The sequence below is a fragment of the Bombus vosnesenskii genome, unplaced genomic scaffold, assembly GCF_011952255.1.
Source record: "Bombus vosnesenskii isolate JDL3184/JDL3185 unplaced genomic scaffold, Bvos_JDL3184-5_v1.1 scf7180000013305, whole genome shotgun sequence".
Taxonomy (NCBI): domain Eukaryota; kingdom Metazoa; phylum Arthropoda; class Insecta; order Hymenoptera; family Apidae; genus Bombus; species Bombus vosnesenskii.
Window position 1 is genome coordinate 2077980 of NW_022882954.1, and position 26725 is coordinate 2104704.

At 54.0% G+C, this 26725-nt stretch overlaps 1 protein-coding gene across 2 annotated transcripts; it reads left to right on the top strand.

Annotated features, from left to right (window-relative positions):
* The first annotated feature begins 35 nt into the window (after nt 1–35).
* On the top strand, nt 36–23377 carry LOC117234415. Of its 2 annotated transcripts, none has more exons than XM_033495579.1 (3): nt 36–913; nt 21141–21334; nt 23194–23377. In XM_033495579.1, exons 1-3 carry the CDS (start codon nt 889–891, stop codon nt 23314–23316), a joined length of 342 nt encoding a protein of 113 aa, XP_033351470.1. In that variant the 5' UTR covers nt 36–888; the 3' UTR covers nt 23317–23377. The 2 variants fall into 2 exon arrangements, with proteins under 2 accessions (XP_033351470.1, XP_033351469.1); XM_033495578.1 differs by lacking the exon at nt 36–913 and adding an exon at nt 20074–20721.
* The last annotated feature ends 3348 nt before the right edge of the window (nt 23378–26725 follow it).

The following is a 26725-nucleotide window of genomic DNA, read 5'->3' on the forward strand; positions in this document are numbered from 1 at the left end:
AGCAGCAGCAGCAGCAGCAGCAGCAGTAGCAGCAGCAGTAGCGACCATCGTCGTCACGAGCCTTCGCTACAGGAAAATTCATCGATCGAATTGACTCTCTCTACTCTGTTCGTTTCGATCTGGAAGGAACGAAGGTCTCGCGGCCGCGATCGTCCTCTTGTTTTTCTCGGCGTTATTTAACCGCGCGATATCCCGGTGTCGAAAGTGCGCAGTATTTCTCGTCTACGGTTGGTTCGATCCGTCCGTCTGTTTGCTCGTTCGTTCGTTCCAAGGATAAAGGACGTTTGTTGTCCTCATCGTGACCGTTGTTGTTATTCTCGTTGCGATTGTTTGCGACGTTTCCGAGACGTGAAAACAGATAATAGAAAGTGCGAGAAACGCTTTTGTGCATCGACGAACGACGAACGCGCGCTATTCCTCGCGACTTGTCCCGAATGGGGACCGACGGACGGATGACCATACCGAGGAAAACGAAAGAAACGCAGCCAGAGGCGAAGAGCGGTGTATTCGCGCGGGATTTGTTCCAAGCAAACCCGCCGGATGATGTAACATAAGTAAATATGGACTGTAAATAATGTACTAGATAAAGCTAGTAAGTTAAGTAAGATCGCACATCGCCGTCTTCTTCGTTGCCGTCGTCATCGTCCTCCTCTTCGAAATCCCCGTTGCCGTTAACGCTGGACGAGAAGCAGGTTTCGATAGTGGAAACGAAAGAGCATGGAAGAAACAAAGTCTCGGAGGGAACGATACGGCGCGACAAAGTAAACGAAACAAAAAAAAAAAAAAAACGAGCAGATTGTTAAGAGGGACAAGACACGCGTGAAACGGGGAAAATACGCGTGTCGGAAAACGTGTGCCGAATCCTAGCGACAGCAGAACTCCCTCGCAATGAAATACCCCTTCTGTATAAAGAGTAAGTATATATACACACGTATAAATAAATAAATAAATAAATAGATAAATATATATATGTATGTGTGTACACACGCAACACACACATACACACACACACACATATATATATATATATATATATAGAAGCTCTAAAAGTCGATGTATATAAGAGAGAAACATATGGCAATGTGGAGAGGTTGTAGTTACATTATGTTATTGAGACTTTTATCGTGAAAAAATCGTTTCGCGGGAAAAGAACTATTGTAAAGGACAATAGACCTGTCATTATAATTTATCATTAATAGGATGATTTTATTATTATCGTTATTATATTATTCGTCGTCTTTATTGTCATTTATTATTATTCTTTATTATTACGATTATTATTATTATCATTAACATCGCTATTATTAATGTTATCATTAGCATTCTGTTGCCCGGAGGCTAATCGCACAGAGCGAGTATTTTGCGTTTTTCGTCGCCGCCGGGCATCGGTCGCTCTTCTTTCCTCTCTCTTCTCTTTTGCTTCTCGCGTTATTCCGTTTTTCGCACTTTCTCGTTTCTCTTCCTCTCTTCTTTCTGTCATTCTCCCGTCTCTCTCTGATCCTTGCCTGCTCGTCTTCAACGGTGCCCCGTTGCTTCCGATCGTACCTCGCAACGAACGCCTCCGTAATCGAAAAAGTCGCCTAGTTCGCGGTCCTTCTTAATTCGAACGATCAAAGTTCGAGGTGAATCCGACGCGCGTCCCGTCGAACCGATATTCGTTTCACTGCGGGCTCAGTCACGCGCAAATCGGTGTTTTCGCCGTACGATCGGCCAAGAGACTCGTTCATCGGCATTAGAAGCTGCTGCGACGAAGACGTTTCGCGTGGTTTTCACACGGTTCGACGGGTCTCGACGTCGCGGTCGCGAACTCGTTACATTTCGAGGTTGAGACGTCGTTGTCGCGATACGCGGAAGAAACTAGACGTACGTCCGATGACATCGGCTTTCGCAAACCGTTCGGAAAATTCGCCAGAGTATTTACAAAACGTAATCGCCGTCTGTTCGATCCTCGTTTTTCGTTTTCGCTCGGTCGTACATACGTCTCTCTCTCTCTCTCTCTCTCTCTCTCTCTCTTGGTTTCCCGGTTTTTGCCGAGTATCGAACGAAAGCTGCGTGTCTTTTCGCCGGCTTGTTCGAACGTGTTCCCATCGTCGTAACGCGTTCGTTACGATCCAACACTCGATAAAATTTTTTATACGTTGAATTTTCTCGCCGCGTAATTGACGCACCTACGTCTCCGAATGCTCGTGTAAAAGGACAAAATATAACGGCCGGTCGAACGGCCAGCGTAACAACGTAGGATTTGTGCCAGGAATGTCTGACTTGTCGCGATCAAGGGTCGGACCACCCCCTCGATATTTCTCAACGGCTCGAATTCGTCCGGTGGACAACCGGTGCGTCCTCGTTCCACCTTGTTTCCCGATCTACCCTTCGAATCGACGTTTCTACTAATACCGGAACATCGACCAACGACGTTTAAAAAATCATAAAGCCGACCGTTAAACCGTCCCGGTACCTATTACGAATCGTTCGGCGGATCCGACTACGAACAACCTGGAATAGGTAACGCGCTCGTCCAGACGACTCTATTTAGGGGCGGCGGGTTTCGAAAGCAGAGTGGCCGGAGTATGTATAGGAGACAGATTCAAATCGCGGCGATGATCACGGCGCGAGCTGCTCGTTAGAAGGCGTTTAACGTTTGGGACGCGGCTAGTTTCCCTGATCCGTCGTCCCGTTTCCGCTAATGATACGTTCGTACAGGCGGGCGAATCTTTCGGGCTCGTTAAGACGTTGCTTTTTCTCCGGGCGGCGGTTTCTCTCACGAAAATCGTCGATCGGAGAGAGAAAGAGAGAGAGAGAGAGAGAGAGTAAGAGAGAGAGTAAGAGAGAGAGAGAGTAAGAGAGAGTGAGAGAGAGAGAGAGAGAGAGAGAGAGAGAAAGGAAGAAGACTGTCTCGAGCCGGGAGTCGTTTCTTCGATTTCTCCGCGCGATTAATACGACTTCATTAGGCGACAATTCACGGAGTCGACGTTTCGTGTCGGGATTACTCGCGTTATCGGTGACACGGTTTCTGTGATTATTTGCTCAACTGGCTCGAGTGTCGGCGCTTTATCCGAGTCCGGCCTCGGCTATCATCGCGAGGCCGCGATTTCGATACGAAGCGGCCTGACGCGAGGACGAACGGAAGCGAAAGAAAACGCACCCCGACCAACGATTTCGCGTTTCAAAGTCCAGCGAAATCGTTTGTACGGTTGTTCTGTTGATCGTTGTCTGTATAGCGGCGCGTATCCTTTCGCGTTCGGTCGCGTTTGCCTCTTGTTGTTCGATCGTTTGTTTCACCGAAGACGGCAAAGGATAGAGATCACGGATCGTTGTATCGTACGGACACCGTGTCTAAACGTACGCGATTTTATTGGTGCAACGAATCGGCGTTGTTTTCCGGCTCGACACGCCGCGCTACGACAAACTGCGACAGGATACGCGAGGCGTTGCGTTCAATCGCCGTTTTGTAAATAGAGAGAAACGATGTGTGCGAAGAAACGATAGAACAAAGTGTCTTGCTAACACGACGCTAAAGGGAAACGGACGGAATCGAAGAGCGTGACACGCGACGAAGATTATTCTTCGGAGAAAATCGCAGACTAACCCGCGTCTCGTCCGCTTCCGCCAGCCATCGCAACGATTCCGAATTTCGGCGACTGTCGCTCGTTAGCGTGATCGAGCTCTTCGATTTCCGGCTGGTTTTCAGCGATATGCGTGAAATTTTATGCCAAGGACACAAGGATGCGCGCGTGAAAAGTGCAACAGAGAGCGTGAAAGAGCGAGTGTGTGTGCGTGTGTGTGTGTGTGTGCGCGCGCGGATGCGTGTCCGAGAGAAAGGAGAGAAAGAGAACGAGTGGCAGAAGCACGAGAGAAGAGGAAAGAAAGGTAGAGAGGCCGACGACGAAAAGCATGTAAAGATCGTACGCAAATCACGCGTAATACGCATAGGATGAATCGAATCGAAACGAAACGTAAAAACGATCACGAATGCGCGCAAACTGTAAACAGCTCCTCCTTCTCCCTGTATATTATTATAATTAAACATTAATTATTATTAACGTAAAATAAAGATCTGGCGAATGGTGGTGACGTTTTGTTAGAATGGCAGAAACTAAATTACTACTGAATTTTAATTAATAAACAACATGAAAGTAATACAACAACGTACTTCACGTCTTATGCTTCTTTTGTCAAGAATCATTTTACCCGAAGAAAGCGTACGACCCACGATGGCGGACGATCAACGCTAGGGCGTCGTTCACTGAGCCATCGGTGATCGAGTAATCGGTAAAGATCATCCGTGGTTACTCGATGGTTCGCAAAGTCGCGCGACTCGCGCGTTAGAACGTGGACGAATCGATCAGAAACTTTCGAAAAAGGTTGCTAGCTGATTTCGAAGCGCGACTAAGCGCCTCGCGAGCATCCTTCTCGTAACGATTATTAACCGGGATAATGAAACGAGCACGCGTAACCGTTAATCATGCCGATAGGCGAAGCGACAAGCGGATAATTAATATTCAGAAAAAAAAAAGGAAGAAAAGCACGTTCGATCGACGCGGAATGAACAGGGAAACGGCGATTCTATTCGATCGGCGATTTCGTTTCTTCCATCGACGTAACACGCGGACGAAGAGAAACGCGAAGAAATTGATTTTCAGCGTGCGATCGCTCGGTTCTCGTTCGTCGTTTCCCAAAGAATCCTCTCCTCGTACGACGATTCTTGGACGCGCGTGTGGACGATCGTCGATGTCTCCACGTTGATCGTTTTTTCCTGGCGAAAAATACCCGGCTGTAGATCGATTCGGTTTCTTTCTCTCGAGTGTCGCGCGTCGGATTAGATTCTACTTTTTATATCGGCGAAATTTTGATTGCCGCGCGACGAAACGAGATTGCACGGTCGCACGCACGGCTCGTCCCTAACGACGGAGTAGTTAGCGCGTTTCCAATCGCGTAGTCATGATTCCAATCGGCCGCGAAATAATTGGAGGTAGATTCTGGCTGGTCCAATTTTTGCTCGCGGAAGCGAGACGCTCGATTGGAATCGGCGGTGGAAAGACGAGGCAGCTCGCTGCGTTGCGCAACGTCTTTTGGCAAAGCAAACGTCACGCTAGATTCGCGTCGATCGACTACGAAACTTTGTACAGCTGGGATTTCGGGATACGCTGGAAACTTCGTGGAACGCCGAGAGGCCGTCGATAAGAAAAGATATGGACGAGTGAAACGCAAAGAGCCACGTCGTACGCTGGTTTAGGGAAACGCGCGTGACTCGCGGCGTCGTTGACGCGGGCGTTCGGATCATCATGATTCGGAAGCCGATCAAGCGTCTCGTAAATCTCCGTGCGGTTATCGTTTCGCAGTTCGGTCGAATCCGTTTGATTTCGCGTTTCGCAACCGAGCGACGGAGTCTCCTCTTTATTCGCGAGTTTATACCGCGTGTCATGGAATAAATCTCGCGCCGTGTCCGAGAGGCGTTGCTAGAAGGTGTCGCGTTACGATCTTCCAGCTACTCGAGCGGCGTTCGCGCGGTCGGACGGTGATATTAATAATCGGACAGACGATGGTCGATAGCGCCGACAAGTAGTAATCCAGCGTTCTCGCGTAGACAAACCAGTCGGTCGTTCGGCAGATTTACCGACGCTCTCTGCTCGAGAGCTATAACGATCCTCCTAACGCTTCGGAGCGAACGCGCGCGCGAGCTAGAAACGACAGATCGATCTCGGGCGAAACCGATAGTCGATACGAGCGACGAGTCACGAGTGACGGGCAACAGGTTCGTTGGGAAATCCGCGGATGAAGACGCGTAAGACGGTCCGATGGGAAAGAGAAAAGAGGTTGGACGATGAGAGTCGGTTGGACGTTCCGTCGGACACGCGCTTCCGGTTTCTGCGTGAAAGACGAGGCGAGACGTTCGGCTCGTGCTGCTTCGGAGCGCATCCACGCGAGTCCGATTATTACGTGGAAGCGCGAATTGCCTTTAATTATGCATGGCAAGGAGCGTACGATTAACCGGCGAGATACCGCGCAGGGGTGATTATTCCTTTCCTCGGGTGAGGAATTCTTTGTTCGGTTCGTGTTTCGAGGGAAATCGACGAGCCAGCCTGGAACGGACAACCGTTAAATCAATTTTAAGAACAGGTTTCGATCCGGCGAGCGCGCTTCTCTATCGATTCTAGGATCTCTCGAGACGCTGTGGCGTAAAACGAGGCGACAGAATTTTTGCGCCGCGGAGTGACATAACCAACAGAGTCGACCAACCGGTCCCCCGTTGCCGTCATTGTCGTCGTCGTCGTCGTCGTCGTCGTCGTCGTCGTCGTCGTCGTCGAGGATCTTTGAATTCGTCCTCCTAACGAGATCGCAGCGCGATTAGTCGGTCTTTCTTTAACCCGCGAATCCATCGGCTTGCGTAATATCCGTGTGTATCGGACGACGGCGAGCGGAGAAGGAGAAAAAGGGATGGGAACGCGCGCGGCGGTGGAAAAGGCGCGAAACCAGGTGTCGAGTAGGAAATCGTCGTCGGATGGTTTCACCTCGTCGGTGCGTGACACGCGCGAATAATGAGTGCCACTTGGAAAGGGGGTGAAACCATCGGCGTCGGTGAGGTGGGAGCCGATTCGCAACGACACGGTACAGACACGGTGAGCAGCGGTGCGGCGTGGCACGGCGGAGGGGAACGGAGAGAGAGAGGCGATGGAGGCAGAAAGACGATAAACAGAGCCGAAGAAGGAACGACGAGAGATCGCGATGAACGAGGAGACAGAGAGAGAGAGAGACAGAGAGAGAGAGAGAGAGAAAAAGCAGCTGGAAGGGAAATAGAAAGCAAGGCGGAGGACGGTGATGGAAGAGGAACGCGACTTCGGGAGGCGGAAAGTGTGGCGTACTGAAACCAGAATGGAAGATGGGAGCTGCTGGGAGCGGGAAAGAAGAAAGACTCGAAAGAGCGAGAGCGAGACGAGGGCAGGGAAATTGAAGAGTGGCGGAGCGAAGCGCAGGCGCCGGCTTCTACCCCCTTCGAAGCCGACAAGACATGCGCTCTCGGAAGCGTTCTTGTTTCCTCCTCGTTCCTCCTTCGGTCGGCACGTCGGCGGCTCGCAACCCTTCGCTCGCCACGGTCGTTTCGTTCACACCTACCGAAATTATCGTTATAGGCGTACCGTGACGTCTGCGTATAACACCGCAGATTCGCGGTTACCGTTCGTCCCCCGACGCTCTCGTCGTTAAAAGGGCTCGTCGATACGTCGGAAATATCGTCTCGCGAATTACGCGTTCGATCGGGACTGCCGTTAGACGTTGAATCGTCGTCATCGCACGATCCAGCTTTCCGATCCGCGTTCGAACAGCTTCGGCGTCCTTCCTGACAGGTTTTTTCGCCTGGATGACTTACGGCGCCAGACCAATCGGCCGGTTGACATTCCACGACTCGCGCGCATTGGCAAAGCGCGCACGGCGTTGCGTCGGTTTAAACAGTCGGTCGAGATAAAAGTATAGAGAGGCAACCTGGTAGCCTTTCGAGGCGTGCGGCGCGTAACGCGCGACCTTAACCGGAACACCGTAATTACAGAAACACCTTTCACGAGGTCCTCGAATCTTTCTCGTCCGTAGTCGGGCGTCGTCGTCGCGGCCGTCGCTGCGTTCGTTCGTTCGCGACGACGGTGGCGGAAAACAGCCGGCCATCCGTCCCGTGTCGTTCTTAACGTATCCGCGAAACTGGAAGCGCGTTTAATTCACGACGCGTCGTCGCGTAATCGGCGAGTGACTCTCCGGGATCTCGAGAGTTTCCGCGAGCGCAACGCTCGACTCGTTGACATTCCACGAACGCATTAGCGAGGCGTGAACAGATCGTGACAGCGGCGCATTGATTTAATAGCCGATGCCCACACTAGGAACGTACGGCGGTCGTCGTTGTTGGCCGTCGATGCGCCTTCGGTGGCGACGCGGTCGCCGTCGGTCGGTCGTCGTTGGTCGTCGTTGGTCGGTCGGCGTGGTCGCGTACCGATCGTCGCGATCGCTGTCGCCGATTCTGCCGTTTCTGTTCTGTCGTTCACGAACGGACGTAGGTATACGTACTTACGTCCATCCGTGGTCGAACGTGCACGGCCGAGAAGGAACGAGCGACGTCGACGACACGCGGCACTCGCGGCACGCGTGTGCGGAGGAAACAATTGAACCTCGTCCTTCTCTCTCTTTCTCTCGCGCTGTTGGCCGTGCTAGTTCGCTTCGCCTCTTCCTTTTCGTCTCTCTTTCTCTTTCTCCGCTCGTACCCGCGGCTCGTCTCTTCCTCTCCGGCCTGGCAGCGAAGCTTAATAAGCACAGCTACCTACATTCCATTTCCGGTGCGCTGACGTCACTTGACAATCCGGCTACGGACAGCTCGTCGAGCCACGTACGAGCCTCGTCCATCCTTTAGGTATACCCACACCTCTCGCGACCGACGTTTCACCGGCTACGATTTCCTCTCGTGGCCTCCGATCGACGCCCAACGCGTTTCACTCCTCTTCGTCTCTTCTCCCCTCCGCGATCCACCGTCTTCCTCGTCCAGCGAGGACGCGGCTCGACTCGTCGTCGGTTCGATCGCGTCTCGCGCGTTTTTCCGACCCGTTTCGAATCCGTTTGGACCTCGCGTTTCGATTTTCAACGCGAACATCGATTTCGCGCGGTTCCCGCGTCCATCTCCGCCATCCGACAATCGCCACAACCGAGTTTCGACACTCGGGGACAGTCTCTCGTTTCGCCTCTCCGGCTTTCCGACGGTTTTTCTCACGACGCGTGTCACGATATTGCGTAGCGGCTAGAACAGCAGGGACGGAGGGAAAGAGAGAAAGAGAGAGGCAGAGAAGCGATCGCGCGTCGAAGCAAAGCAAGCAGGTAGGCCTTGAACAACTCCGGACCCACGCGCATAGCTCGCTAGGAGTGTTGGCTCGTATATAGAGGCATTCTCGGTTGGCGCTGCCGGGCAAAAGACAGATAAATAACTCAGGTATGGCATTGGCTAAGTAAACGAGCCTACGCGCGCATTCGCGAAACGTACACCTGTACGACTCGCGCGTACAGCTTCGTTCTCCGTGCGCACGAGTACACGTTTAGCCACACGTAAACGCGCTTCTCTTCGCCTCGCCTTACCTCGTTTCCCCCTTGTCTTTCGCCTTTCTTCGTCGCACCTCCGCTGCGCTCGCTTTCTCTCCCTTGTATTCGTTGCTCGCGAGCGGCAAACACGCGCGTAGGCGTGACTCGCGAGAGTGCCTCGCTGATTCTACGGACGACGCCGTTTTTATACGCGTCGAAACAGCGGCCCCGTCGTCCGTGTGCGCCAGCGTACACGCGTGCGGCCGGCTACGCGAGAGCCGATCGAGGCCGTAGGACAACGCCGATCGAAAACCGCTCGTACGTCGCTCGTTTAGGTAGCGGATGATCGTGACGGGATCTGCCAACGCTCGCCGCGGTCTCGGCGTCGAACGACCTGCCCGGTTCTCCAGGAAAATTTCCGTTCGTTTCGTCGCCGATCCGCGACAGAGCGAAGCTTCGCGACGACGGATCTCGTTGCTACGATATTCCGTTCGTTTTCCAGTCGTTCGGCATGGTGAGATCGCGTCGAATTCACGCGAGTACGCGTAAAATACGGGCGAACCGGCGTGGCGGTCGGTCGGCTGGCCGCACGCCTTCTTACTCACTTATGAAGTTAATTGAGGGCAAACGTCCACCACCGATCTACTGACTAAGCCAAAAACATATGCAACCGCGAAGCCGCGCGACGCGCGACGCCCGCGTAATTGCTCGCTCGATCCGCTCGCGCGACCGGTCGATCGCGTGGAAACTTTTTCACGGGAAACCCGACGATCGGTGCCCTCTGACACTCTGGCACCGTTAGTACGTTACGTTACGGCCGCCTATGACGCGTGGGGTGCTATGTTGCGCTTTCAAGGCCAGTTTCTTCGTTTTTCTCTCCTTCGTTCTTCTTCCTTCTCGTTCGATAGGTGCTGTTTTTGCTCGCGTGCACTCGCAAAGATTTATCGCTCAGCCGATCTTTGACGCTTGAATTCTCGCCGTCGACCAATCAGTTTCCGGAGGACTGTGTTTTCTGCGCAGCTCTCGTTGCTTCGACGAGTATTTTTGCATCAGCCGTAGAAAATATCGAATCGGGTCTCCCTCCCTTGGCGCTTCCACTTTGTCTAGCGGCTCTACGGACAGCCGAATAAACCGTACCCTACCGGTTGGATGAATTTTGCTAATGACGTGACAAGTTACAAGTATTGAGTTTAATTATGATAATGCGTCACCGGTGATCTATTTGCATTGCTAAATAACGAAAACACAGGTGTCGCGGAAATATCCCATCCCAGGATAGGATACTCGTGCCAATGGGAAAGAAATTCGACCGATCTTCGTTCCTCTTCTTCGCTCTTCGCCTCGATTCGCGCGAATCGACGTCTGGGTTTAGGTTTGCCCGACGAACGATCGAACAACCGCCACGACTCTTTGCCTAACCGGATGGACGTTTAAAAAGGAGGCGAAACGCTTCGCTGGAAATTCCCGTATTCGTCGATTCGTTCGTAATAACACGCCTTCGTTCGTCCTTTTCGCGAATCGGCGATCGTTTCGCTCGCTGGATTTTTCGGGTGTCGTTCGACCGTCGATTCGACGTGTTTCTCGAGCTTTTACAGTTTTTTACGTTTCTCGTCGACCGTGTCGTTTCCTCGCAGGGTCTGGCTGTCGGCGACAAGAACGCGAACGCTTAATTCCATTATACGTCACACGGATCGGCGTTGACTGGAATTCGTGCCGTCACGCTTTCAGTTGGTACGCGCGGCTCGATCGGTGACTTTTTTCCACGGGTCCACGGCCCTTTTCCGCTTACGTGACGCAACGTGCTCGTGCTACGTGCATTTCCACTCTGTCGTCGAGGCGATCGTTTCGTGCGTGTGCCGCTTTGTGCCCGGCAAACAGAGCCAAGCCGACCCTCGAGACCGATATTAACCATCGGATTACGGCGTTTCGTGCGAAAGCTTCCTGCCCGACCCAGCACCCTCCCCTAGCGTTTTATCGCGCGTCACGCTCTTTTTCTTTCTTCGCTTCTTTTTTTCTTTTTTGACGCAATCGGCTTTGAAGGTCTAGCCGTGCACGATCCGACGGCGAGGTTTCGAGGTGTTTTCCGAACAGACGGACAGAGTGCTCGTCGACGGTAATTGGATCGACGAGTATATTTATCGGTGGCGTTGCCGCGCGCGAGCAACATTTGCAGACAATCGAATCCACGGTGCAGTCGCCGACGAGTAATTCGATCGAGCTTTCGGGCAGAAGAGAAATTTGCAGCTGTACCGGGTCGACTCTCGATCGGAAACGAGCGGATCCCGGATGGATTTATAATGGCGCGACGCGTCGAAGATCGGGGAAGGACGCCGGTATGCGAAAAGTTTAAAAGGACGAAAGGCTGCTGGTCTAGTCCGGAGGGTTGGAGGGAGGGAGCAGTCGGGCGAGCGCGTGTCTGGTCCGCATGGAACGCGTGTCTCGTGCCGTTGGCACATTCCGCATGACCGCGGGAGGCCGATAAAACGTATGCAGATTAAAACATTTTATTTGAATGATAATATAACACTTGTTGATGCAAGCGCGTTGGCCTAGGTTAGCATAATAAACATTATGTAGATCTGTACGGACGCGGCGAGCTATCCGTTCCGGCTACGTCCCGCCGTTATACAAACGCCTGTTAACTCTCCTCTATGGCAGAGGCGTGCGCGCCGCGTTCCAGTGTTGTTTCTCCGCGTACCAACGTCCCCCCTCCCCCTTCCAGTGGCTCGTTCTTCTCCGTCCGCACCCCTCCCCACTGCTGCCTGCCCCTTACCGCATCCACGAGACGTTCATTCATTAAAACCGGGAGACCGCGTGCATTCTCAATTTTATCGATGCCCCGATCGAGCCGACGCGCGCTCTTTTCGTACTTTCGCCTCGCCGCATCCTCCGTTTCTTCCTTCTTCGCTGCCCATTGATCGACCGCCGTCGAACGCGGTTCCTCGCGCCGCTATCAACCCCACGACCATATCTACCTCGTTGCTCGCCGTCACTTCGTTCGACTCTGTGGCTCGTCCTCGCGTCCGTCGCTCGGCGACCGGATTCCGCGAACCAACCTCGCCTGTCCGTAGGTGTCGGGGGAAAATGTCAAGGAGAAGGTGTCGACTCGGCGATAGGAAGCGATACGAATCGATACGAGGCGATAGAAATCGCGAGTTTGTTCCTCGGTCGAATCCGCGTCTCGTATGCCGTGCGTGTCGTTTTGCCAGCTTCTCGACGTTCGGACGCATTCGTCGCACGTAAGATCCAGTTACTCGATGTACGTACGCGTCGATCGCGGTTAAATCTGGTCCGGAAATCTGGCAGGTGAAATCAGTCAGCGGTCGCCCACTTCCACGTTCTTCGTGGCCGCGTGGAAACGTAATATACGCGTCCTTCGATACGGGCCCATCGTCGACGAACTCGTTGGAGCAGACGCGGAAGGAAATTCTATCGCGCGAGCAAAGGTCGAGAAGGAACGAGGGTGCTCGAGGGTTCTCGCTAACGAGAAATCGGAAACCGCGAACGGTCGCAGCGCGAGTTAATCGGAATTCGATTCGATCGAAGGGACTGCTAGCCGGTTCGTTTAAAGAGTCCTGCCGTTGTCGCGCGATTCCGGCCGATCGACCGACTCTACGAGCCGAGAGACAAGAACGCGGCCGACGCGATTTTCGTCGCGAAGCTCGTTCCAGGCTTATCCGGTGGAAGACGAAATGGGTCGAACGGTTGCGGCGCGAACTTTAGCTGGCAGACTCGTACAGTCGGTCCGTCCGGCACCGAGTGACCGCGATAATAGGACCTATGACACGCACGTACGCGCACACACGCGGTCGCCCAAGTTAAGTGGCCGGCACTCGCTGAAAATAATGTTCAATTCCGACGTAACAGCACCTATGACCCTGACTCTTCTCGGTTTACCTTGAGCGCTCATTCGGAAATCCAGAGGAATGCTCGATCGTCGAGTAGGCGGTGAGTCGACGGTACCACTCGACGTTTCGTCGAATTCTACCGCTTCCGTGTCGGTCGTCTAATCGTCGTGTCTCCGCGATTCGCGATCATCGTGCCGTCTCTTCGCGAACGCGATCCACCGAGCTAGCCAGTTAGCCGAAATGGCAACGGTCGATTCATAGACGCGACCGTGGCGTCCCTGACCCTCGAAGGGCAGAAATGGGAGAGAGAGAGAGAGAGAGTAGAATCTCTCGGGCCACTTTCAGCCCGCGTTGCGCCGCAATCGGATGTAAATGCGATGCAAATTTCGGGGAGCGAGGGACGAAGAGTCGGAAGCGCGGAGCGGCGCTATCGAGCTAGCGAATGTATCGGGTGGCGCGATAAACTAGAGCGCCGTGAAGCGGAGCGAAGCCGGTTCGATACCGGCCCGAAGGGATTGCGGAGCACGAATTCCGGCCACGGGCCCGCTGACAAATTTAACGACCGTTCTCCCCGTCAGTCGAACCACGCCACGCCGACGAAATATTTACCTGCGGGAAACTCCAGCTCGATAGCCTGCATTTAGTGTACCGACACGCTCGATGCGACGATACGCTCTCTCTTCCCGCCGCCGCGTTACGTATTCAGAGGACGTCGGTTCTGGCCCCGTCGGGATCCTATCCATGTCGCGCGTCCCCTCTTTAATTGCTCGATCGAGCAACGGTTTCCCGAACGTTTCACCGATTACCGCCTTTCCCGATATTCCAACCGATGCTCCACGCCTTCCCAACGAGACCTCCTCGCGCTTTCTTCGTCGCAGCAGCGATCGATCCGCTCGGCAATCGCCCTGGCTACCGGGTTCGTCACCGAGAACTCGAGCCGATGGCGTTCGGACCAACGACAAACCCGAATTAGATCGTTATCGTTCCGCGGCCGTGGAATTCGCGGGGAAAAAGCGCGTACGAGCGACCGTCCTCCGGTACCGGTGATCGTGGAAACCGCTGTCGAGAAACCGGTACGACCGTTTCTACCCTATCGTCCATCGAACGTAATTCGACGGTTGGATCCGCCGGAGACCGTTTCGTGGCGGTCTCGTCACCGATGGAAAGTTGTCCGAAAATCGAGTTACGTTCGCTGGAATCGGCGTTCGATGGCGGAGAACGTGCCGTGCGATTCGCGCGTCTCAGGTGTAGCGTCGGTACGATTTAGGCTCGTCGATTCGAGACACGGATCAGCCTTCCATTCGGATCAGCCGCGTGGGATTTTCATCCAGGCGGTGTACGATCGAAGACGAATCTCGTTTTTTCCACTTCCTTTCTCGAGCCGTAGCTCTCGTCGTATTTGGTAAACGCGACACACGGAAGCGTGCCAAGCAGATGGGACGGAGGTGGCAAAAAGTCCTTCCTGAAATCCAATTCCAGGCTCGGCCACTGGGACGGTTGGTCGAGATCTTGTGTCGAAGGGTGAGCGCCTCGAAGAACGGGAAAAAGATGGGGCGGGGATGAGAGGAGAAGGGAAGCTAGGCGCGTAGAGACAGAAGCGAGGAGGCGAGGGCAGGGTGTGACTCGGTAAGAGCAACACGGACTGGGGGCGAAAAAAAGAAACGCGTGGAATTAGCGGTCGGACGCGTGCAATGCGGACGGGTCCGCATTGTTGTCCGGTCGTATTAGCGGCGGCTACGGTAGGCGAGAAAAGAGACGCGGTGTTTGCAGGAAGGCGGAACAGGGAGAGAAACGAGAGCAAGAGATTCCAGAGCGCAGCGTCTCCGCTGCTGGTTTTTCGCTTTTGTTCGCAGCTCGTGTTACAGCTCTCGAAAAAGAGACGCTGTGTTCGCGGGATTTTCGCGTTTTCCGTTCGCTTTCCTGTCCGTCGAGTCATCGCGTCGTCGTTATTATGGCCATGTTTGTCGCATAAACGTTCGGCCGGGTTCGCAATCCCGCTTTTTTCACTCTTCTTTTTTCGCATCGAGCTTTATTGCGTCACACGTTTTTTTCCGCTGAACGTCTTTGTTCGAGTTATTGGAAGTTTGCCTTGAACTTTACCATCGGTACGCGGCGAGAACATGCATCGTTACACGCTAACCGCGACTAGGTATTGTAGAGTTAACCGTTTCAAACACACACACACACACACACACACAGTTAATCACGCGTTTAAATTGCCGTGTTCGTCGCGATTATAAAATTTGTCACGTCGATGGTTTCTCGATTTTTGATACGCACCGGGCTGCGACTGTTCTCGGTGCATGGTAGATCGCCAGCGTCGAGTAAAAGTTTCGCCCGGACAATGCGATATCTTGAAAACTTTGCGCAGAGACACGAGCACCGGCGGAACGATGTTAAAAGCGACGACAATTTATTCCACGGCTCGCATCGGTGATAAATACGAGGCGACATTGTTGCGTCGAATCGGAAGACCGGTGGCGCGACATGTGTCCAGTGACGCATTCCTTTCTCCGTTTTATGGACCGAGCATAAATTCCGCGGGAGCGGCGCATCCGTGGGCACGATTTCAATCTCGGGCCCTTTCATAAAAGAACTCGCGCGCGCCCGTAAGCGAGCAATAATTCTCCCTATTCTACACGGTGTTCATTAATTACGGATGGTACGCGCGTTGGGAAAAGAGAAAGAGGAATTATGGATCCGCGTTTATCCGTGCATCGGCCAGCCATGCTCCAAAGCGAAAGATACGCCAGTTGGCAGTATTTTTTTCGCGGTGTCGCGCGATAAGCCTTAGCAGCCGCGCGATTATTTATTATTCTCGAAATTGCTTCGGCTACCTGGCGAGCGAAACGCGAAGCGGTGCGGAGCTGCGACGCGTAGGAGGCTGCGACGGCCGCGGATGACGTTGCAAACGCGAATCCCGGCGTTTCCGAACGGAAGGACGCGTGAACGTTCACGTTCGTCGACGCGATCGTTTCCAGCGAGCGACAGTCGAGGGTTTCGTGCGCGATCTGCGAAACGGGAGCGAGGCCACGCGCAGCGGGAGACCGGACTCGCGACAGCCAAGCCGACAGGAGCTGGATGGAAAACTCGCAACAAAAACGTTAATGCCCGGCAGGAAACAGTTTATAATCCGTAGAAGTTAAGATGAAACGACAATGGGCCGCGCGAAGCGTAATAAGGGGCGCTTACAGGATTACACGCAGCCAACGGCCAGGTAAACGCGTTTCCCGCGCGTCGCCTCGTTCAGGCGGCATCTTTCACGGGACGACGACGAAGCGGAGTGTCGCTGCAGCCGACGTACGCGTTTTCGATCAACGAGCAAAAACGAAAGTACGGAGAAAAGCTCGAACGACGACGTACGACGAGATTTGAGCTGGAAGCGGGTGCAAAGAGAGAGAGAGAGAGAGAGAGAGAGAGAGAGAGAGACGAAGGATTCGTACAAAGCGGGATATCAATTCCAATCGATCAATGGGGCTTCTCCGGACGATTAGCAGGCGAACGGCGTTTAGCCGTTAAATACGACGTTTCAGACCGTAATAGCGGCAATTATCGTGTTAGTAGCTATATTCCGAAGGCATCTGTCGCTTCGTACCTTTCGCCGTGTAATTACGTCTCGTTAAGATCTCGGGAATGTAATCCGGCTGGCGGACGAAACTGGAAAACCGGCGAACACGCTAGCCAACCCAACTATCCGATCCCGATACGCGTCCTTCTTTTTCTCTGCTGTTTGCTCTCTCTCTCTCTCTCTCTCTCTCTCTCTTTCTCTCTTTCTCCCCTCTCCTCCCTTCGTTCCCCTCGTTGGCTTTTTCTCCGTTTCTCCGGCCCTCTTCCGCCATCGATCAACGATCGAGTGCCGTTTCTATCCGAAACGGGAAATCTGCTTTTCGCGCCTTGGTCGACCTTGGTCGTCGAACGCGCAAAATCGAGGACCGAGGCTCGAGAACCCTTCGTAGCGAAGATCGAACAGGAAAGGTTGATAGGGCGCGGTCGAGACGCGGGACGAGAGAAGGAACGAGGCTTCGTGGCGCGTTTAGAAACGGCACGTGAACTTTCACGCACGAGTCTCGGCTGTCTGTGCCGGTGACGAAGCCCACGGACGAGAGTAGGAAGAAGTCGGGTCCAGAATGCCGAAGGTGAGCTCCGAGGGATACGTAATCCTTCGAGCATGTTCGTTGGGCACGATCCTTTTCGGATCTCGGTCGTATCGAAGCGCGGTACGTGCCGCCGAACGATCCCGCCGTTTATCCTGTTCTCGGGCTCTTCCTCGACGACGACGAACCGTCGACGATCGTCGCGACGATCGCAGAGCACCAGGATGCCGTTTTCGCACGGCGAACTGGATACGTGCCAGTTATCGATTCGCGGGCCGTGATCAACGCCGTAAAGTCGGCGAAGTTATTAAGACACCGTGATAAACGTCGACGCGAACGAGAGGCGAATGGAATGGTTGGCCGGGTCGGGATCCGCGTGCGCTGTACGCGTTTCTCCGCTAACGGGAAGCGATAACGCGCGATCGCTTGTCGCGAAACGGAGCGTCGCTGTAAAGCGATACGCGTAACGACCGTTCTCGAGACCGGGCATCGGCAAAGTTTTACAGCGACGTCGCGCTCGCGATTATCGTAAAACCGAGCGTATACGATTTCCGCTGCGTTTACGCTGGAAAGAACGATGCTCGGTGTAGGATTTCCGAGAGAGAGAGAGAGAGAGAGAGAGAGAGCCGCGGGATGCGAGAAACCAACAATGGGAGATGACAACGGGAGCGAACGATCGCACCGAAACCAGGGGCTCCACGTGCGCGCCACGCTACGCACCTTTCCGTGATAGAATTTAATGGTGACGGATCGACGAGGTGGATCGATGTTGGAAGGGTCGTGGGTCAACGCGAAACCCGGTGGCCGCGTAGTCTTTGTCGCCGCGTCGACAGCCACCGGTTCGTACCGGTCTCTCGAGTAAGACGAATCAAGAGCGAGAAAAAGTGAGAGAGAAAGAGAGAGAGAGAGAGAGACAGGGCAGGTGTCCTTAGGTGGTTCGCGCGGTGACTCGTCATAGGCGTGACCCAACAACGCTGGCTGCTACGACGACGACGAACGACAACAACGACAACGACAACGACGACGACGACGACGACGTTCCATCCTGATCGCGTCATCGTCGTCCACGACGCTCGACTTTTTCTCCTCGCGTAGATAATATCTCGCGACGTCGTTACCGCATGCCGTTCGATACAGGACGGCGGAGCGTAGAGAGACCTTCGATTCGAAGCGGAGTCCGCTCGCGGCCGCGCGCGGCTGACTCGCTTCTGGCCTCTCTCGATCGATTCTCCGCGACGAAATCTCTGGTTCGGTGTGTGGATCGCGCGCCCGTACAAGAATCGAGCCGTGTATTTACGCAGTTTCGCGGCCGAGAATTTTTCGAGAAGAGATCGGACACAGAGAGAAGGAAGGTTCTCCTAGAGAGTAGAGACGTGTTCTCTCGCGAGAGCGACAGAGAAGCTAGAGACCAGGTAGTAGAGTGGATAGTAGGCAGCCTGGACTGACCAGCGGGTGCCCCGGATCCGACTGGACCGGTTTTGCTTGAATTCCCTAGGAGTTCTAGCCTTCGGGACTCGCGAGAGTGCTCGGAGGATTCTCACTGGCCACTGGTCCGCGCTGCTTGTTGTTGCTGCCGTTGCTGCTGGTCACCGGTCGCTACTGCGACGCACAAGACCGGACGAGGACCACTCTTTGGCCAGTTCTGCTCTCTCGCTCGGCTTTTTTCTCCCGCGCGATCGCTCTTTCCTCCGTCTTCGTTTCTTTGGCCGTTTCCCCGGCTGGCTGTTACCCCAGCGGGGAGGAAGTTTCGCGCCGTATCGGCGGACTCGTTCCTCGGTGCTACCTACTACGTTTCAGCGTATCATTTATCATCGGACGAGAACGCGCCTCGTCGCGATCGTTCTCCGCCTCTTTTCGCTGCTCGCTCTCCACCGGCCGGCTGCCTCGCCGATCACTCGATACCAGGCCCGTGAACCAGCTTCGCGACACCGATACGACCGTCGCGTACCCACTATCCGCCGATCCGTTCTCGGAAAAAGCCAAACGGTCGAAAGACAGGCCGAGTGGACGAGTGGATGCACCGTTCGTTGCTCGTCCAGCGATCGCGACAACGAGACGCGACGCGACACGACGCGACCACGGACGCGGATACACGGCTCTCGGATTCTGCGCGATCCAAGATATCGCCGGTCCGTTGCCTACCGCCGCTGGATACCGCATCTACTGCAACTTTAATTATAGCAGTAGCCGCGTAATTTGTCTTGTTATCGATTCGAGATTTCGCGACCAGACGGCCCCCTGCTTGCACGTCTGCACGCCAAGCTCGGCTGCGCTGCTTTATCGCGTTTACTTTCCGTCGCGGAATCCCTCGCCGCGCCTCTTCTTCCTTTTCTCGTACCTCGTTTCGCTGGCTCTGCTGCGCTCGCACGACCGTCACCGTTCTAGTTTCTAGCTGGCTATTATGTTTCCCTCCGGAAGGGAATCGCGCCGGTTTTTAGCTCGGCCTCGGCCTCTTTCAGGCCGCATTGGAATCCAGTTTTCGAATCGAGTTCATCCTCCTTGAACGGTCCAGGATGACCGTTGCCCGCAGAGGAGAAGTCGCTGGACACGCTACCGGCCATCCTAACCGTCGCTTTGCATCGCGTCGCCACGGTTTTGTCTCTAACGGCAGCTCGCACGTACGCACGCACGCACGCACGCACTCGTTCACGCACGCGAACGAGGATTACGTTCGCTCGGAGGGTTGACGAATTCGCTCGTCGATTAACGTCGTCCAACCGGCGACACTCGTCGTCGACTCGAACGAGTCGAGCCGCCTGCTTCGATCGCTCTGGGCTGTGGGAGAGTAGATTTTTCATCCTCCGGTGGTAGAGGCGCTGCTGATTCTTTTATTTACGACGGGTTCTTCGTCGCGGCCATTTAAATTAATAACGTCGCGTTTCCCTCGACCGCGAAGATTAATACGGGCTCCCGTGGCCCGTAACGGAAATACGAGCGAATTGCGGAGTGCCGATTTCCCGAGTCGGCAAGGACCGGAGAACGAGTCCTTGTTTACGCTGCGGGCAGCTAACGCGCGAAAATTCCGAACGACACCGTGAAATGCGGTTTCGGCTCGCTTTTATCTCGCGTCTTCCGTTCGTTCGTTCGTCGCTTGCGCTCGCGTTCCGTTCGTTTGTCCGTTTGCATAACGTCCTCGAGATTGTTCGAACGCGATCGAAAGTTCCGGAATATTATTATGAAAATGAGCTGGCAGTTACGCTCTCGAACGTCTTTCTCGCGCAGCACGGATGCAGATTAATGCAGGCGAGCGTTCATTATCGGGTCGGCCACTTAGCGTCGCTAATGTCCTAATAATTCCGATCGCGGCTATTATCCAACCACGGGAAACCTAACGTGTAATCGATCGGATTACGTTAATTGCACGTCGGTTGTGTCGCGACGGTGGGAGGGCCGTGACCGTGTGGTTGCAGCGGCTGCTTCGGGGAAAACTGGTAATCGAGTCAAGACGGATCAGAGCAGCTGACTCTTTCCGTAATTTCGCGGGGGAGGGGCGCACGGCGCTACTCGTTACCGTTCGATAGTGATACGATAGAAATCATCAGTCACGGCAAGAAACGTCGTTAGCGCGGCATTAAACGCGGCCTCGTATCGAACCACGTATCTCCAGAGAAATACAATCGCGTACGACCCTGAGATCCCCTCGGATGCGAATAAATTGAAGGAAAAAATGCGCGCAACTGATTCGTTAATCCGTATCGCGTCATCGAGGAGACGCGGCGCGAGTTGGTCCGTGGTTGGTTGGAAATTTTTGTGGCCGAGGTTCTCCGGATCCGGGAATTTCATCGAGGCCCAACTATGTAACGAGTGAACACGCATAATGATATTAATCAAGGCGGCGCGTTCGGCTTCCTTAAAATTGCCGGCAGGCTCAATTTCTCACTTAAAATCTAATTAGAGCTCGGCGGAGTTCTCGGGCTGCCGTGGGCCAGCCCAGAGAGAAGAAGAGAGGGAGAGAGAGAGAGAGAGAGATCGTCGGCAGGATGGGCATGCCGAAGGGTGACCGGTCGGGAAAGGGGTGGGCTGCATTCGAGCGGGAAGAGGGGGGGCGGGGGGAGGGAGCACGGGCCGAAAGTGGCCCCGCGACTTCAACCTCGACAAGCCACAACACCGACAGCCCACGGAGCCCAAGCTAAGGCACCACTTTACCAAATTGCAGTTTCCTGCCTCGTGGATCGTCGTCGATCGTCGATCGTCCCGTGGATCCCTCCTGTGGACCGAGTATCATCGCGGTCGTCCTCCGGGATTCGATTTTCGACGGCCCTCGCGGCGCTTGGAACGTGCGGAACGAGCGGTCCGCCGATTGCCCGCGATCCAGACCCTCGGACCGCCCTCATTCTCTTCGGATTCGAGGTAAGACAGCTGTTTCTCTTATTCTATGCGCGGTTCGGTCGGCCATCGGCTTTTCGAGAATGACCGTATCGCGGAAAAAGGAAGCGGGATCGTGGACGCGAAGAATGTCGTACACGGGGGATGCGGATGAAAGCGAGCGTTCGCGGAGCCGCGCCGCGGGGGAATTTACGATTGGAAGGCGAAGGGTAATCGGCAGTCGCGGGATCGTGGATCAACCCGTTGCGATTCGTTAATTATTACCATCGAGTCGACTAGAACGAGTCCGTGTATAGCGGATCCGGCACAGGGATGGGGGTGGGTGTACGCGGAGAGGACAGGTCGGCCGCGAGGGGGGCCGCGATGCAGAGGAGCAAAAAAGACGGTCGATCGTTAGCAAGGTACAAATTTCGCCATTTGCCGCAATAAACCTTCGAACCCGCTTGTAACTTCTTCTTATGGGAGGCATGAGTAATCGCCTTGTTAGCCCTTATGGCCTATAGCGCTCATACGCTCGCTCCCTTGTCCATGGGAGGGGACAACAGCAACGGCAACAACAACAACGACGACGACGACAACAACATCAGCATCAACATCAACAACAACGATGGCAAACGGCAACAACGGTCGACATGCACGCACAACGATTGTAAAAAAACGAACAGACGGGAGGGTGGGGGGGGGGGGGGGGAGAAGAAACTGCGACGTACCGCCGAGAGAGAAAGCGAGACGAGAGGAAACGATAGGGGTATGAAACGCGAAACACACGCGATATATATACCCCATCGACACCGGAGACTGTGTAACGAGCGACGCAAAGGATCCGCCGATCCTCAGGTAGTAGAGAAATCGAGAAGGAGCGAACCGGAGAATCAGGGGAGACCGGAGGAAGCAAGTCCAAGGCATTTGCGTTGTAACCGAGAAACGAGCAAAAAACGAACGCGCGCCAACCATGCGGACAGGAACCGGGAAAGAGAGAAAGAGAGAAAGAGAGAGAGAGAGAGAAAGACAGAATAGAGAAACAGAGCTGGCAGGGGTGGTAGCGAACCGAGGAATCCTTTCGTATTTTCGCGTTTCTTTCCTCCTCTCGCTCGTTCTGCGCCAAATTTAATTACCTCGCGCGCCACTCCACTCTCTACCACTTAATTAGCGACCTATAAATTAAAATATTCTCTCGACGTCGGAGAAATTCTCGCGATCTACGACAAGCAACGACGCGGTAAGAATCGATCGCGTCGCATCGTAGCAAAGATCCTTTTACCGAGCGCCGATCGCGTTTTATCCACGCGAACCGTTTGTCTTCTCGTCGGATGTCTCGTCGTCGAGGTACGTCGGTATCTCGCGAAATTTCGATCGGACGGAGGAAAACGCGCCACACCGATGCCCAAAAGTGGCCGACGTTCTTCTTCCTCGAACGTCTGCCACACCCGGGACCTCCGACACGAAGATACGCGGCGGAGGCGCGGATACGTGGACACGCGTGTGCGTATCCTTGCCTCCAAGTCGCGTGGCCCCATATCTTCAGAAGTAGCCAGGGGGGGTCCGGCGAAGGACAGCGAATGGGGACTAACACTGTTTTATCGTGTAGCCAATTAATAACGTTTCCCTGGCCTGCTCCTCCGTCCCTTTCCTCCTCGCCTGCTTTCGCTGGGAAGAAGAGATCTCTGCTTAAAGATACCCGGGGACCGTTCGGGACCCCCGGAAGGCGATCTCAGACTCGTAGCTGGCCAACTCCGTGCCCTGCACGCGCTTGTTCTTTACCTACTATTCGTGTATCGTCTACCTGGAAGCCCCGTATCCTTGGACGCGAGCGACGACGGCCAAATTTCGGAAAAATGTTTGCGGATGATGACATTAAGAGGATTTTGCTTGTGATGTTGCAGCTTACAGATTTGTCTCGTAGCGTGCTGCTGCAAGCGATCGTTCCAGAGTCCTGTCGCAGCCAGGCGCATCGTGTCAGTGTGGAAATGCATAATTATATAGAATTACGGTATAAGTTGTGTTAAATCAATGTTAATCGCTGTAGCGAAGTGGGGTATTACAATAAATACATTATTTTATGTAAAATGTCTTTTGTTCGTTTAACCATCCAGGATGCGAGTGCGCGAACGTACGGTTAGTCTACGCGTTCTCGGCCAGCTGCCGGTCTTGCAATTAATCGTCTTGAGTCTTTAAAGTATGCACGAGACGGACAGTGATCGATTATCGTAAAAAATTGCTAAAAAACCAGTATTACTTGAAAGTTTGTTTTATCGATAAATAATAGAATATTCTCTTATTCCTTGTAGTAGGGTCCGTCATTTTTGTCAAGTAATCATTTAACGTCACCGTAGATCACGATGCCTATTTTCAATGAAAAATCTCACGTCAATATATTATGAAACAGTTCTTTCGTATTTCCATTCCTTTTCGTCTTATTTTCTCGAAATCTTTCAATATCCTCGTGCCTTGCTTCGTCGATCAGTTCGATAGGAAATAAGAACGATCTTACAATTTTTCCCATCGTCGATTACAATACTTTACGTACAGTTTGAGATCACGAAATACCACGCATAACGTTCTACGTGTAATTCGGCCGTATCGTAAGTACATTTTTCAAATTCTTCCGCATTTACTCTGTGGACACTCGATACATCGCTCTTCGAAAAATAGCAGAACTGTGATTTAAATTTTTCTCGACGAGCATGTTTACGACTATCTAATCCACAGAACTGAGCAACTCGACCACCATACCAACAAAGTACTACGTATGCAACGGAAAAAGGCTCGTCGCATAATTTGCACCTGCCATCTAAATAATTCATCCATCGTTGATGCAACGCTTAAGGCCAGATTTTCTGTTCTTTAAACGATTCGACTTGGAAATTAATTCACGAATTATAAGATTCATTTTAATTAATTCTCCTGTCCGTTCTTGTCCCATTTGTTACGAATATCGGTCACTGGGCGACGAGACGCAAACGCGTTACGATTACGAGGCGACGTGGCAGTCGTAATCGACGGAAAGAGAGCCACTTTCGGAGCTTACGACGCGGACTTACGCTCCGCACGAAGAAGCTCGATCATTTCGTATTTTTTCTAGGGTCGTTCGGCGCGTACCGAGGGAAAGAATAGCTCGTAAAGAGCGGCTGCAAAGGTCGGCATCTGCGATGCGCAATTAACGAAAGGGTTTTCGCCTGGCGTCCGCCTCGTTCCTCCGGCGCGCGCGAGATACCTTCTCCGGCACAGCCGCCGCGCTCGTTGACAAGCCGTTTGATTTACAACGAGCTTTTATTTTTTAATCTCGGCCCAACTGTCACCCTTCCCTCGCTTTTGTTCGTTTCGCGCTTCTTCCACCGCTGTCGCAGCTTTCCGCCCATGGCGGATTATCGAGTTCGATTCCCCGCTCGAAAGCGAACCCGCTCGGATGACAGAAAAGTCGCGAAGAAACCGCACGACGAACGATCGCGTCGCGAAGCTCGAAACACGCCGGGTTCTCGCTTAACTCGGGATTTGGGACTCGAGGGTACTTAACCCTCGGGATGGGTTACGAAATGACTTTATGGCAGATCAGAGGCACGGCTCGGATTGCATAAGGGGGTGCGCGTTGCGGTTGCTCCGCGTCCAAGGATCGTTTCGACCGTCTGACAACGAGCAGACGGACCCTCGAGAATTTCGCAAATGGAATCCTGATTGCGCGTACGCGCGACGTCGGTTATCCTTTCGTTCGGTCGGTCGATCGTCGTTTTAACAAACGCGGCCGCGTACCCTCCTTCTCGCGTGTCCAATTCACGGACACGAGGGAAAACGGTTAGCGGGCGAGAGGGAGAGGGCGAAAGTGCGAGCTCGGTGGATTCCAAAGACGACGGTTAAAGGAGCATCCGGGTAGGCGACGAAACTCGTTCGGCCGTTCGACGAGGCAATTTCGCGTGACGATCGGCTCGCGCGAGAAACCCCGAGTTTGAGCACCTCTTTGTAATTTTACGTTGCCGTGGGGTGGCTAAAGCTGACGCAGTGGGGTAGGTGGTCGAGGTATGCCCAGTAGCCAATTCCCGACTCTGGCCTCGACTCGCCGGGTCCATTCATCGCCGAGCACTACGTGACCGGTTTACCAATCCAGCTCTTCCTACACCAACACCGACGCCCCTGTCCCGTCTCTACCTTTCGCCTGCCACCGCGTCGTCGTCGGCCCGCGCTACCTTCGCACACGTCTACGTGTATCTGCCAGACAACCCTCCGAGTCGTATCGACCGACCAGCTCGCCGTGCTTCGAATTCCCCTCGCGCGCGATACCGAACTCGTCTCGTCCACCGTATCCCGTAGCTTTCCTTCGACTTTTCGATTCTTCGGCCGAGCTTGGTTCGCGAACACGCGGTTACGAGGTTCCTCGCGAAACCTCGAAACGCGTTCGAAGATCGACGCCTACGCGAACCTTCGTTAGAAGTTGGATGAGCGCGCGTGTGCTCGCAGGGGGCGTCGCTCGTCGCGCGTACACGATCACGACCACGGTACCAGAAGGAAAAGGAATAGAAGAAGAAGGTGGAGAAGCAGGAGGGCAGGCCCGATCGTCTCGGTTTCCACGCGATGATGACATGTTAATGTATGGATACGTAGTACGTAAGAGCGTGTCTGGATGGACGGAGGGCAGGCGAGGCGAGGAGGAGCGGAGGCGAGAAGGGCACGGTGGTGGCAAGCACGAGCCAAAGGAGGACCCCCTTTCCTGCCGGATGAGTTTCTTTCGGTTCAAAACGAACGGGTCCTCGGCCCCGACATCCCGAGTCATTGTCGCCCTGCCTTCTTCATCTGCATACAATGCCGGAGACATCCGCGGCTCGAACCATCCCCCCTGCCGGCCCCCGCGCCCCGGACCGCCCTCCGTCTCCCCCGACGTCTCGACGACCCAACGTATCATCGGAATATCGTTAATATGCCCGCCCATCGAAATTACCGAACGCGCGACCGAACCGAGAGCCAAGGAGAGGCGTCGAAGCCTCGTAGCACGCGCCGAGACCTACGACCGGTTGTTTGCTTACGAATACTTTCGGCCAAAGTTTTTGCCCGCGCCGGGCCTTTCCACCGACAACTCCAACGATCGCGTTCCTTCGTCACGAACGCGGAATGAGGAGCGGCGCGCGCCAACTGTTTGGGAAATTGGAAAATCCGGACGTCGAACAGAGGGGAAAGAAGAATCCTCGATTAAGAGCAGAAGGTCGAGCTCGTAACAGTTAGTCGTGTGCCCCCTTTCGAACCGAATAGCGGTAACAGTTGCGGTTTATGAAATTACATCCACCCTGATGCTCGAGACACCGCGTCGCTACGTCACGCGTTTCTCCGTCGCGAGCTTCCAGCGAGTTCTCGCGCGACGAGACTGCTCTTTCTCGTGCAACGCGTGAATCGTGGTCGCGCTGGCCGATATTCGCGCGGCAACGAGGTAAA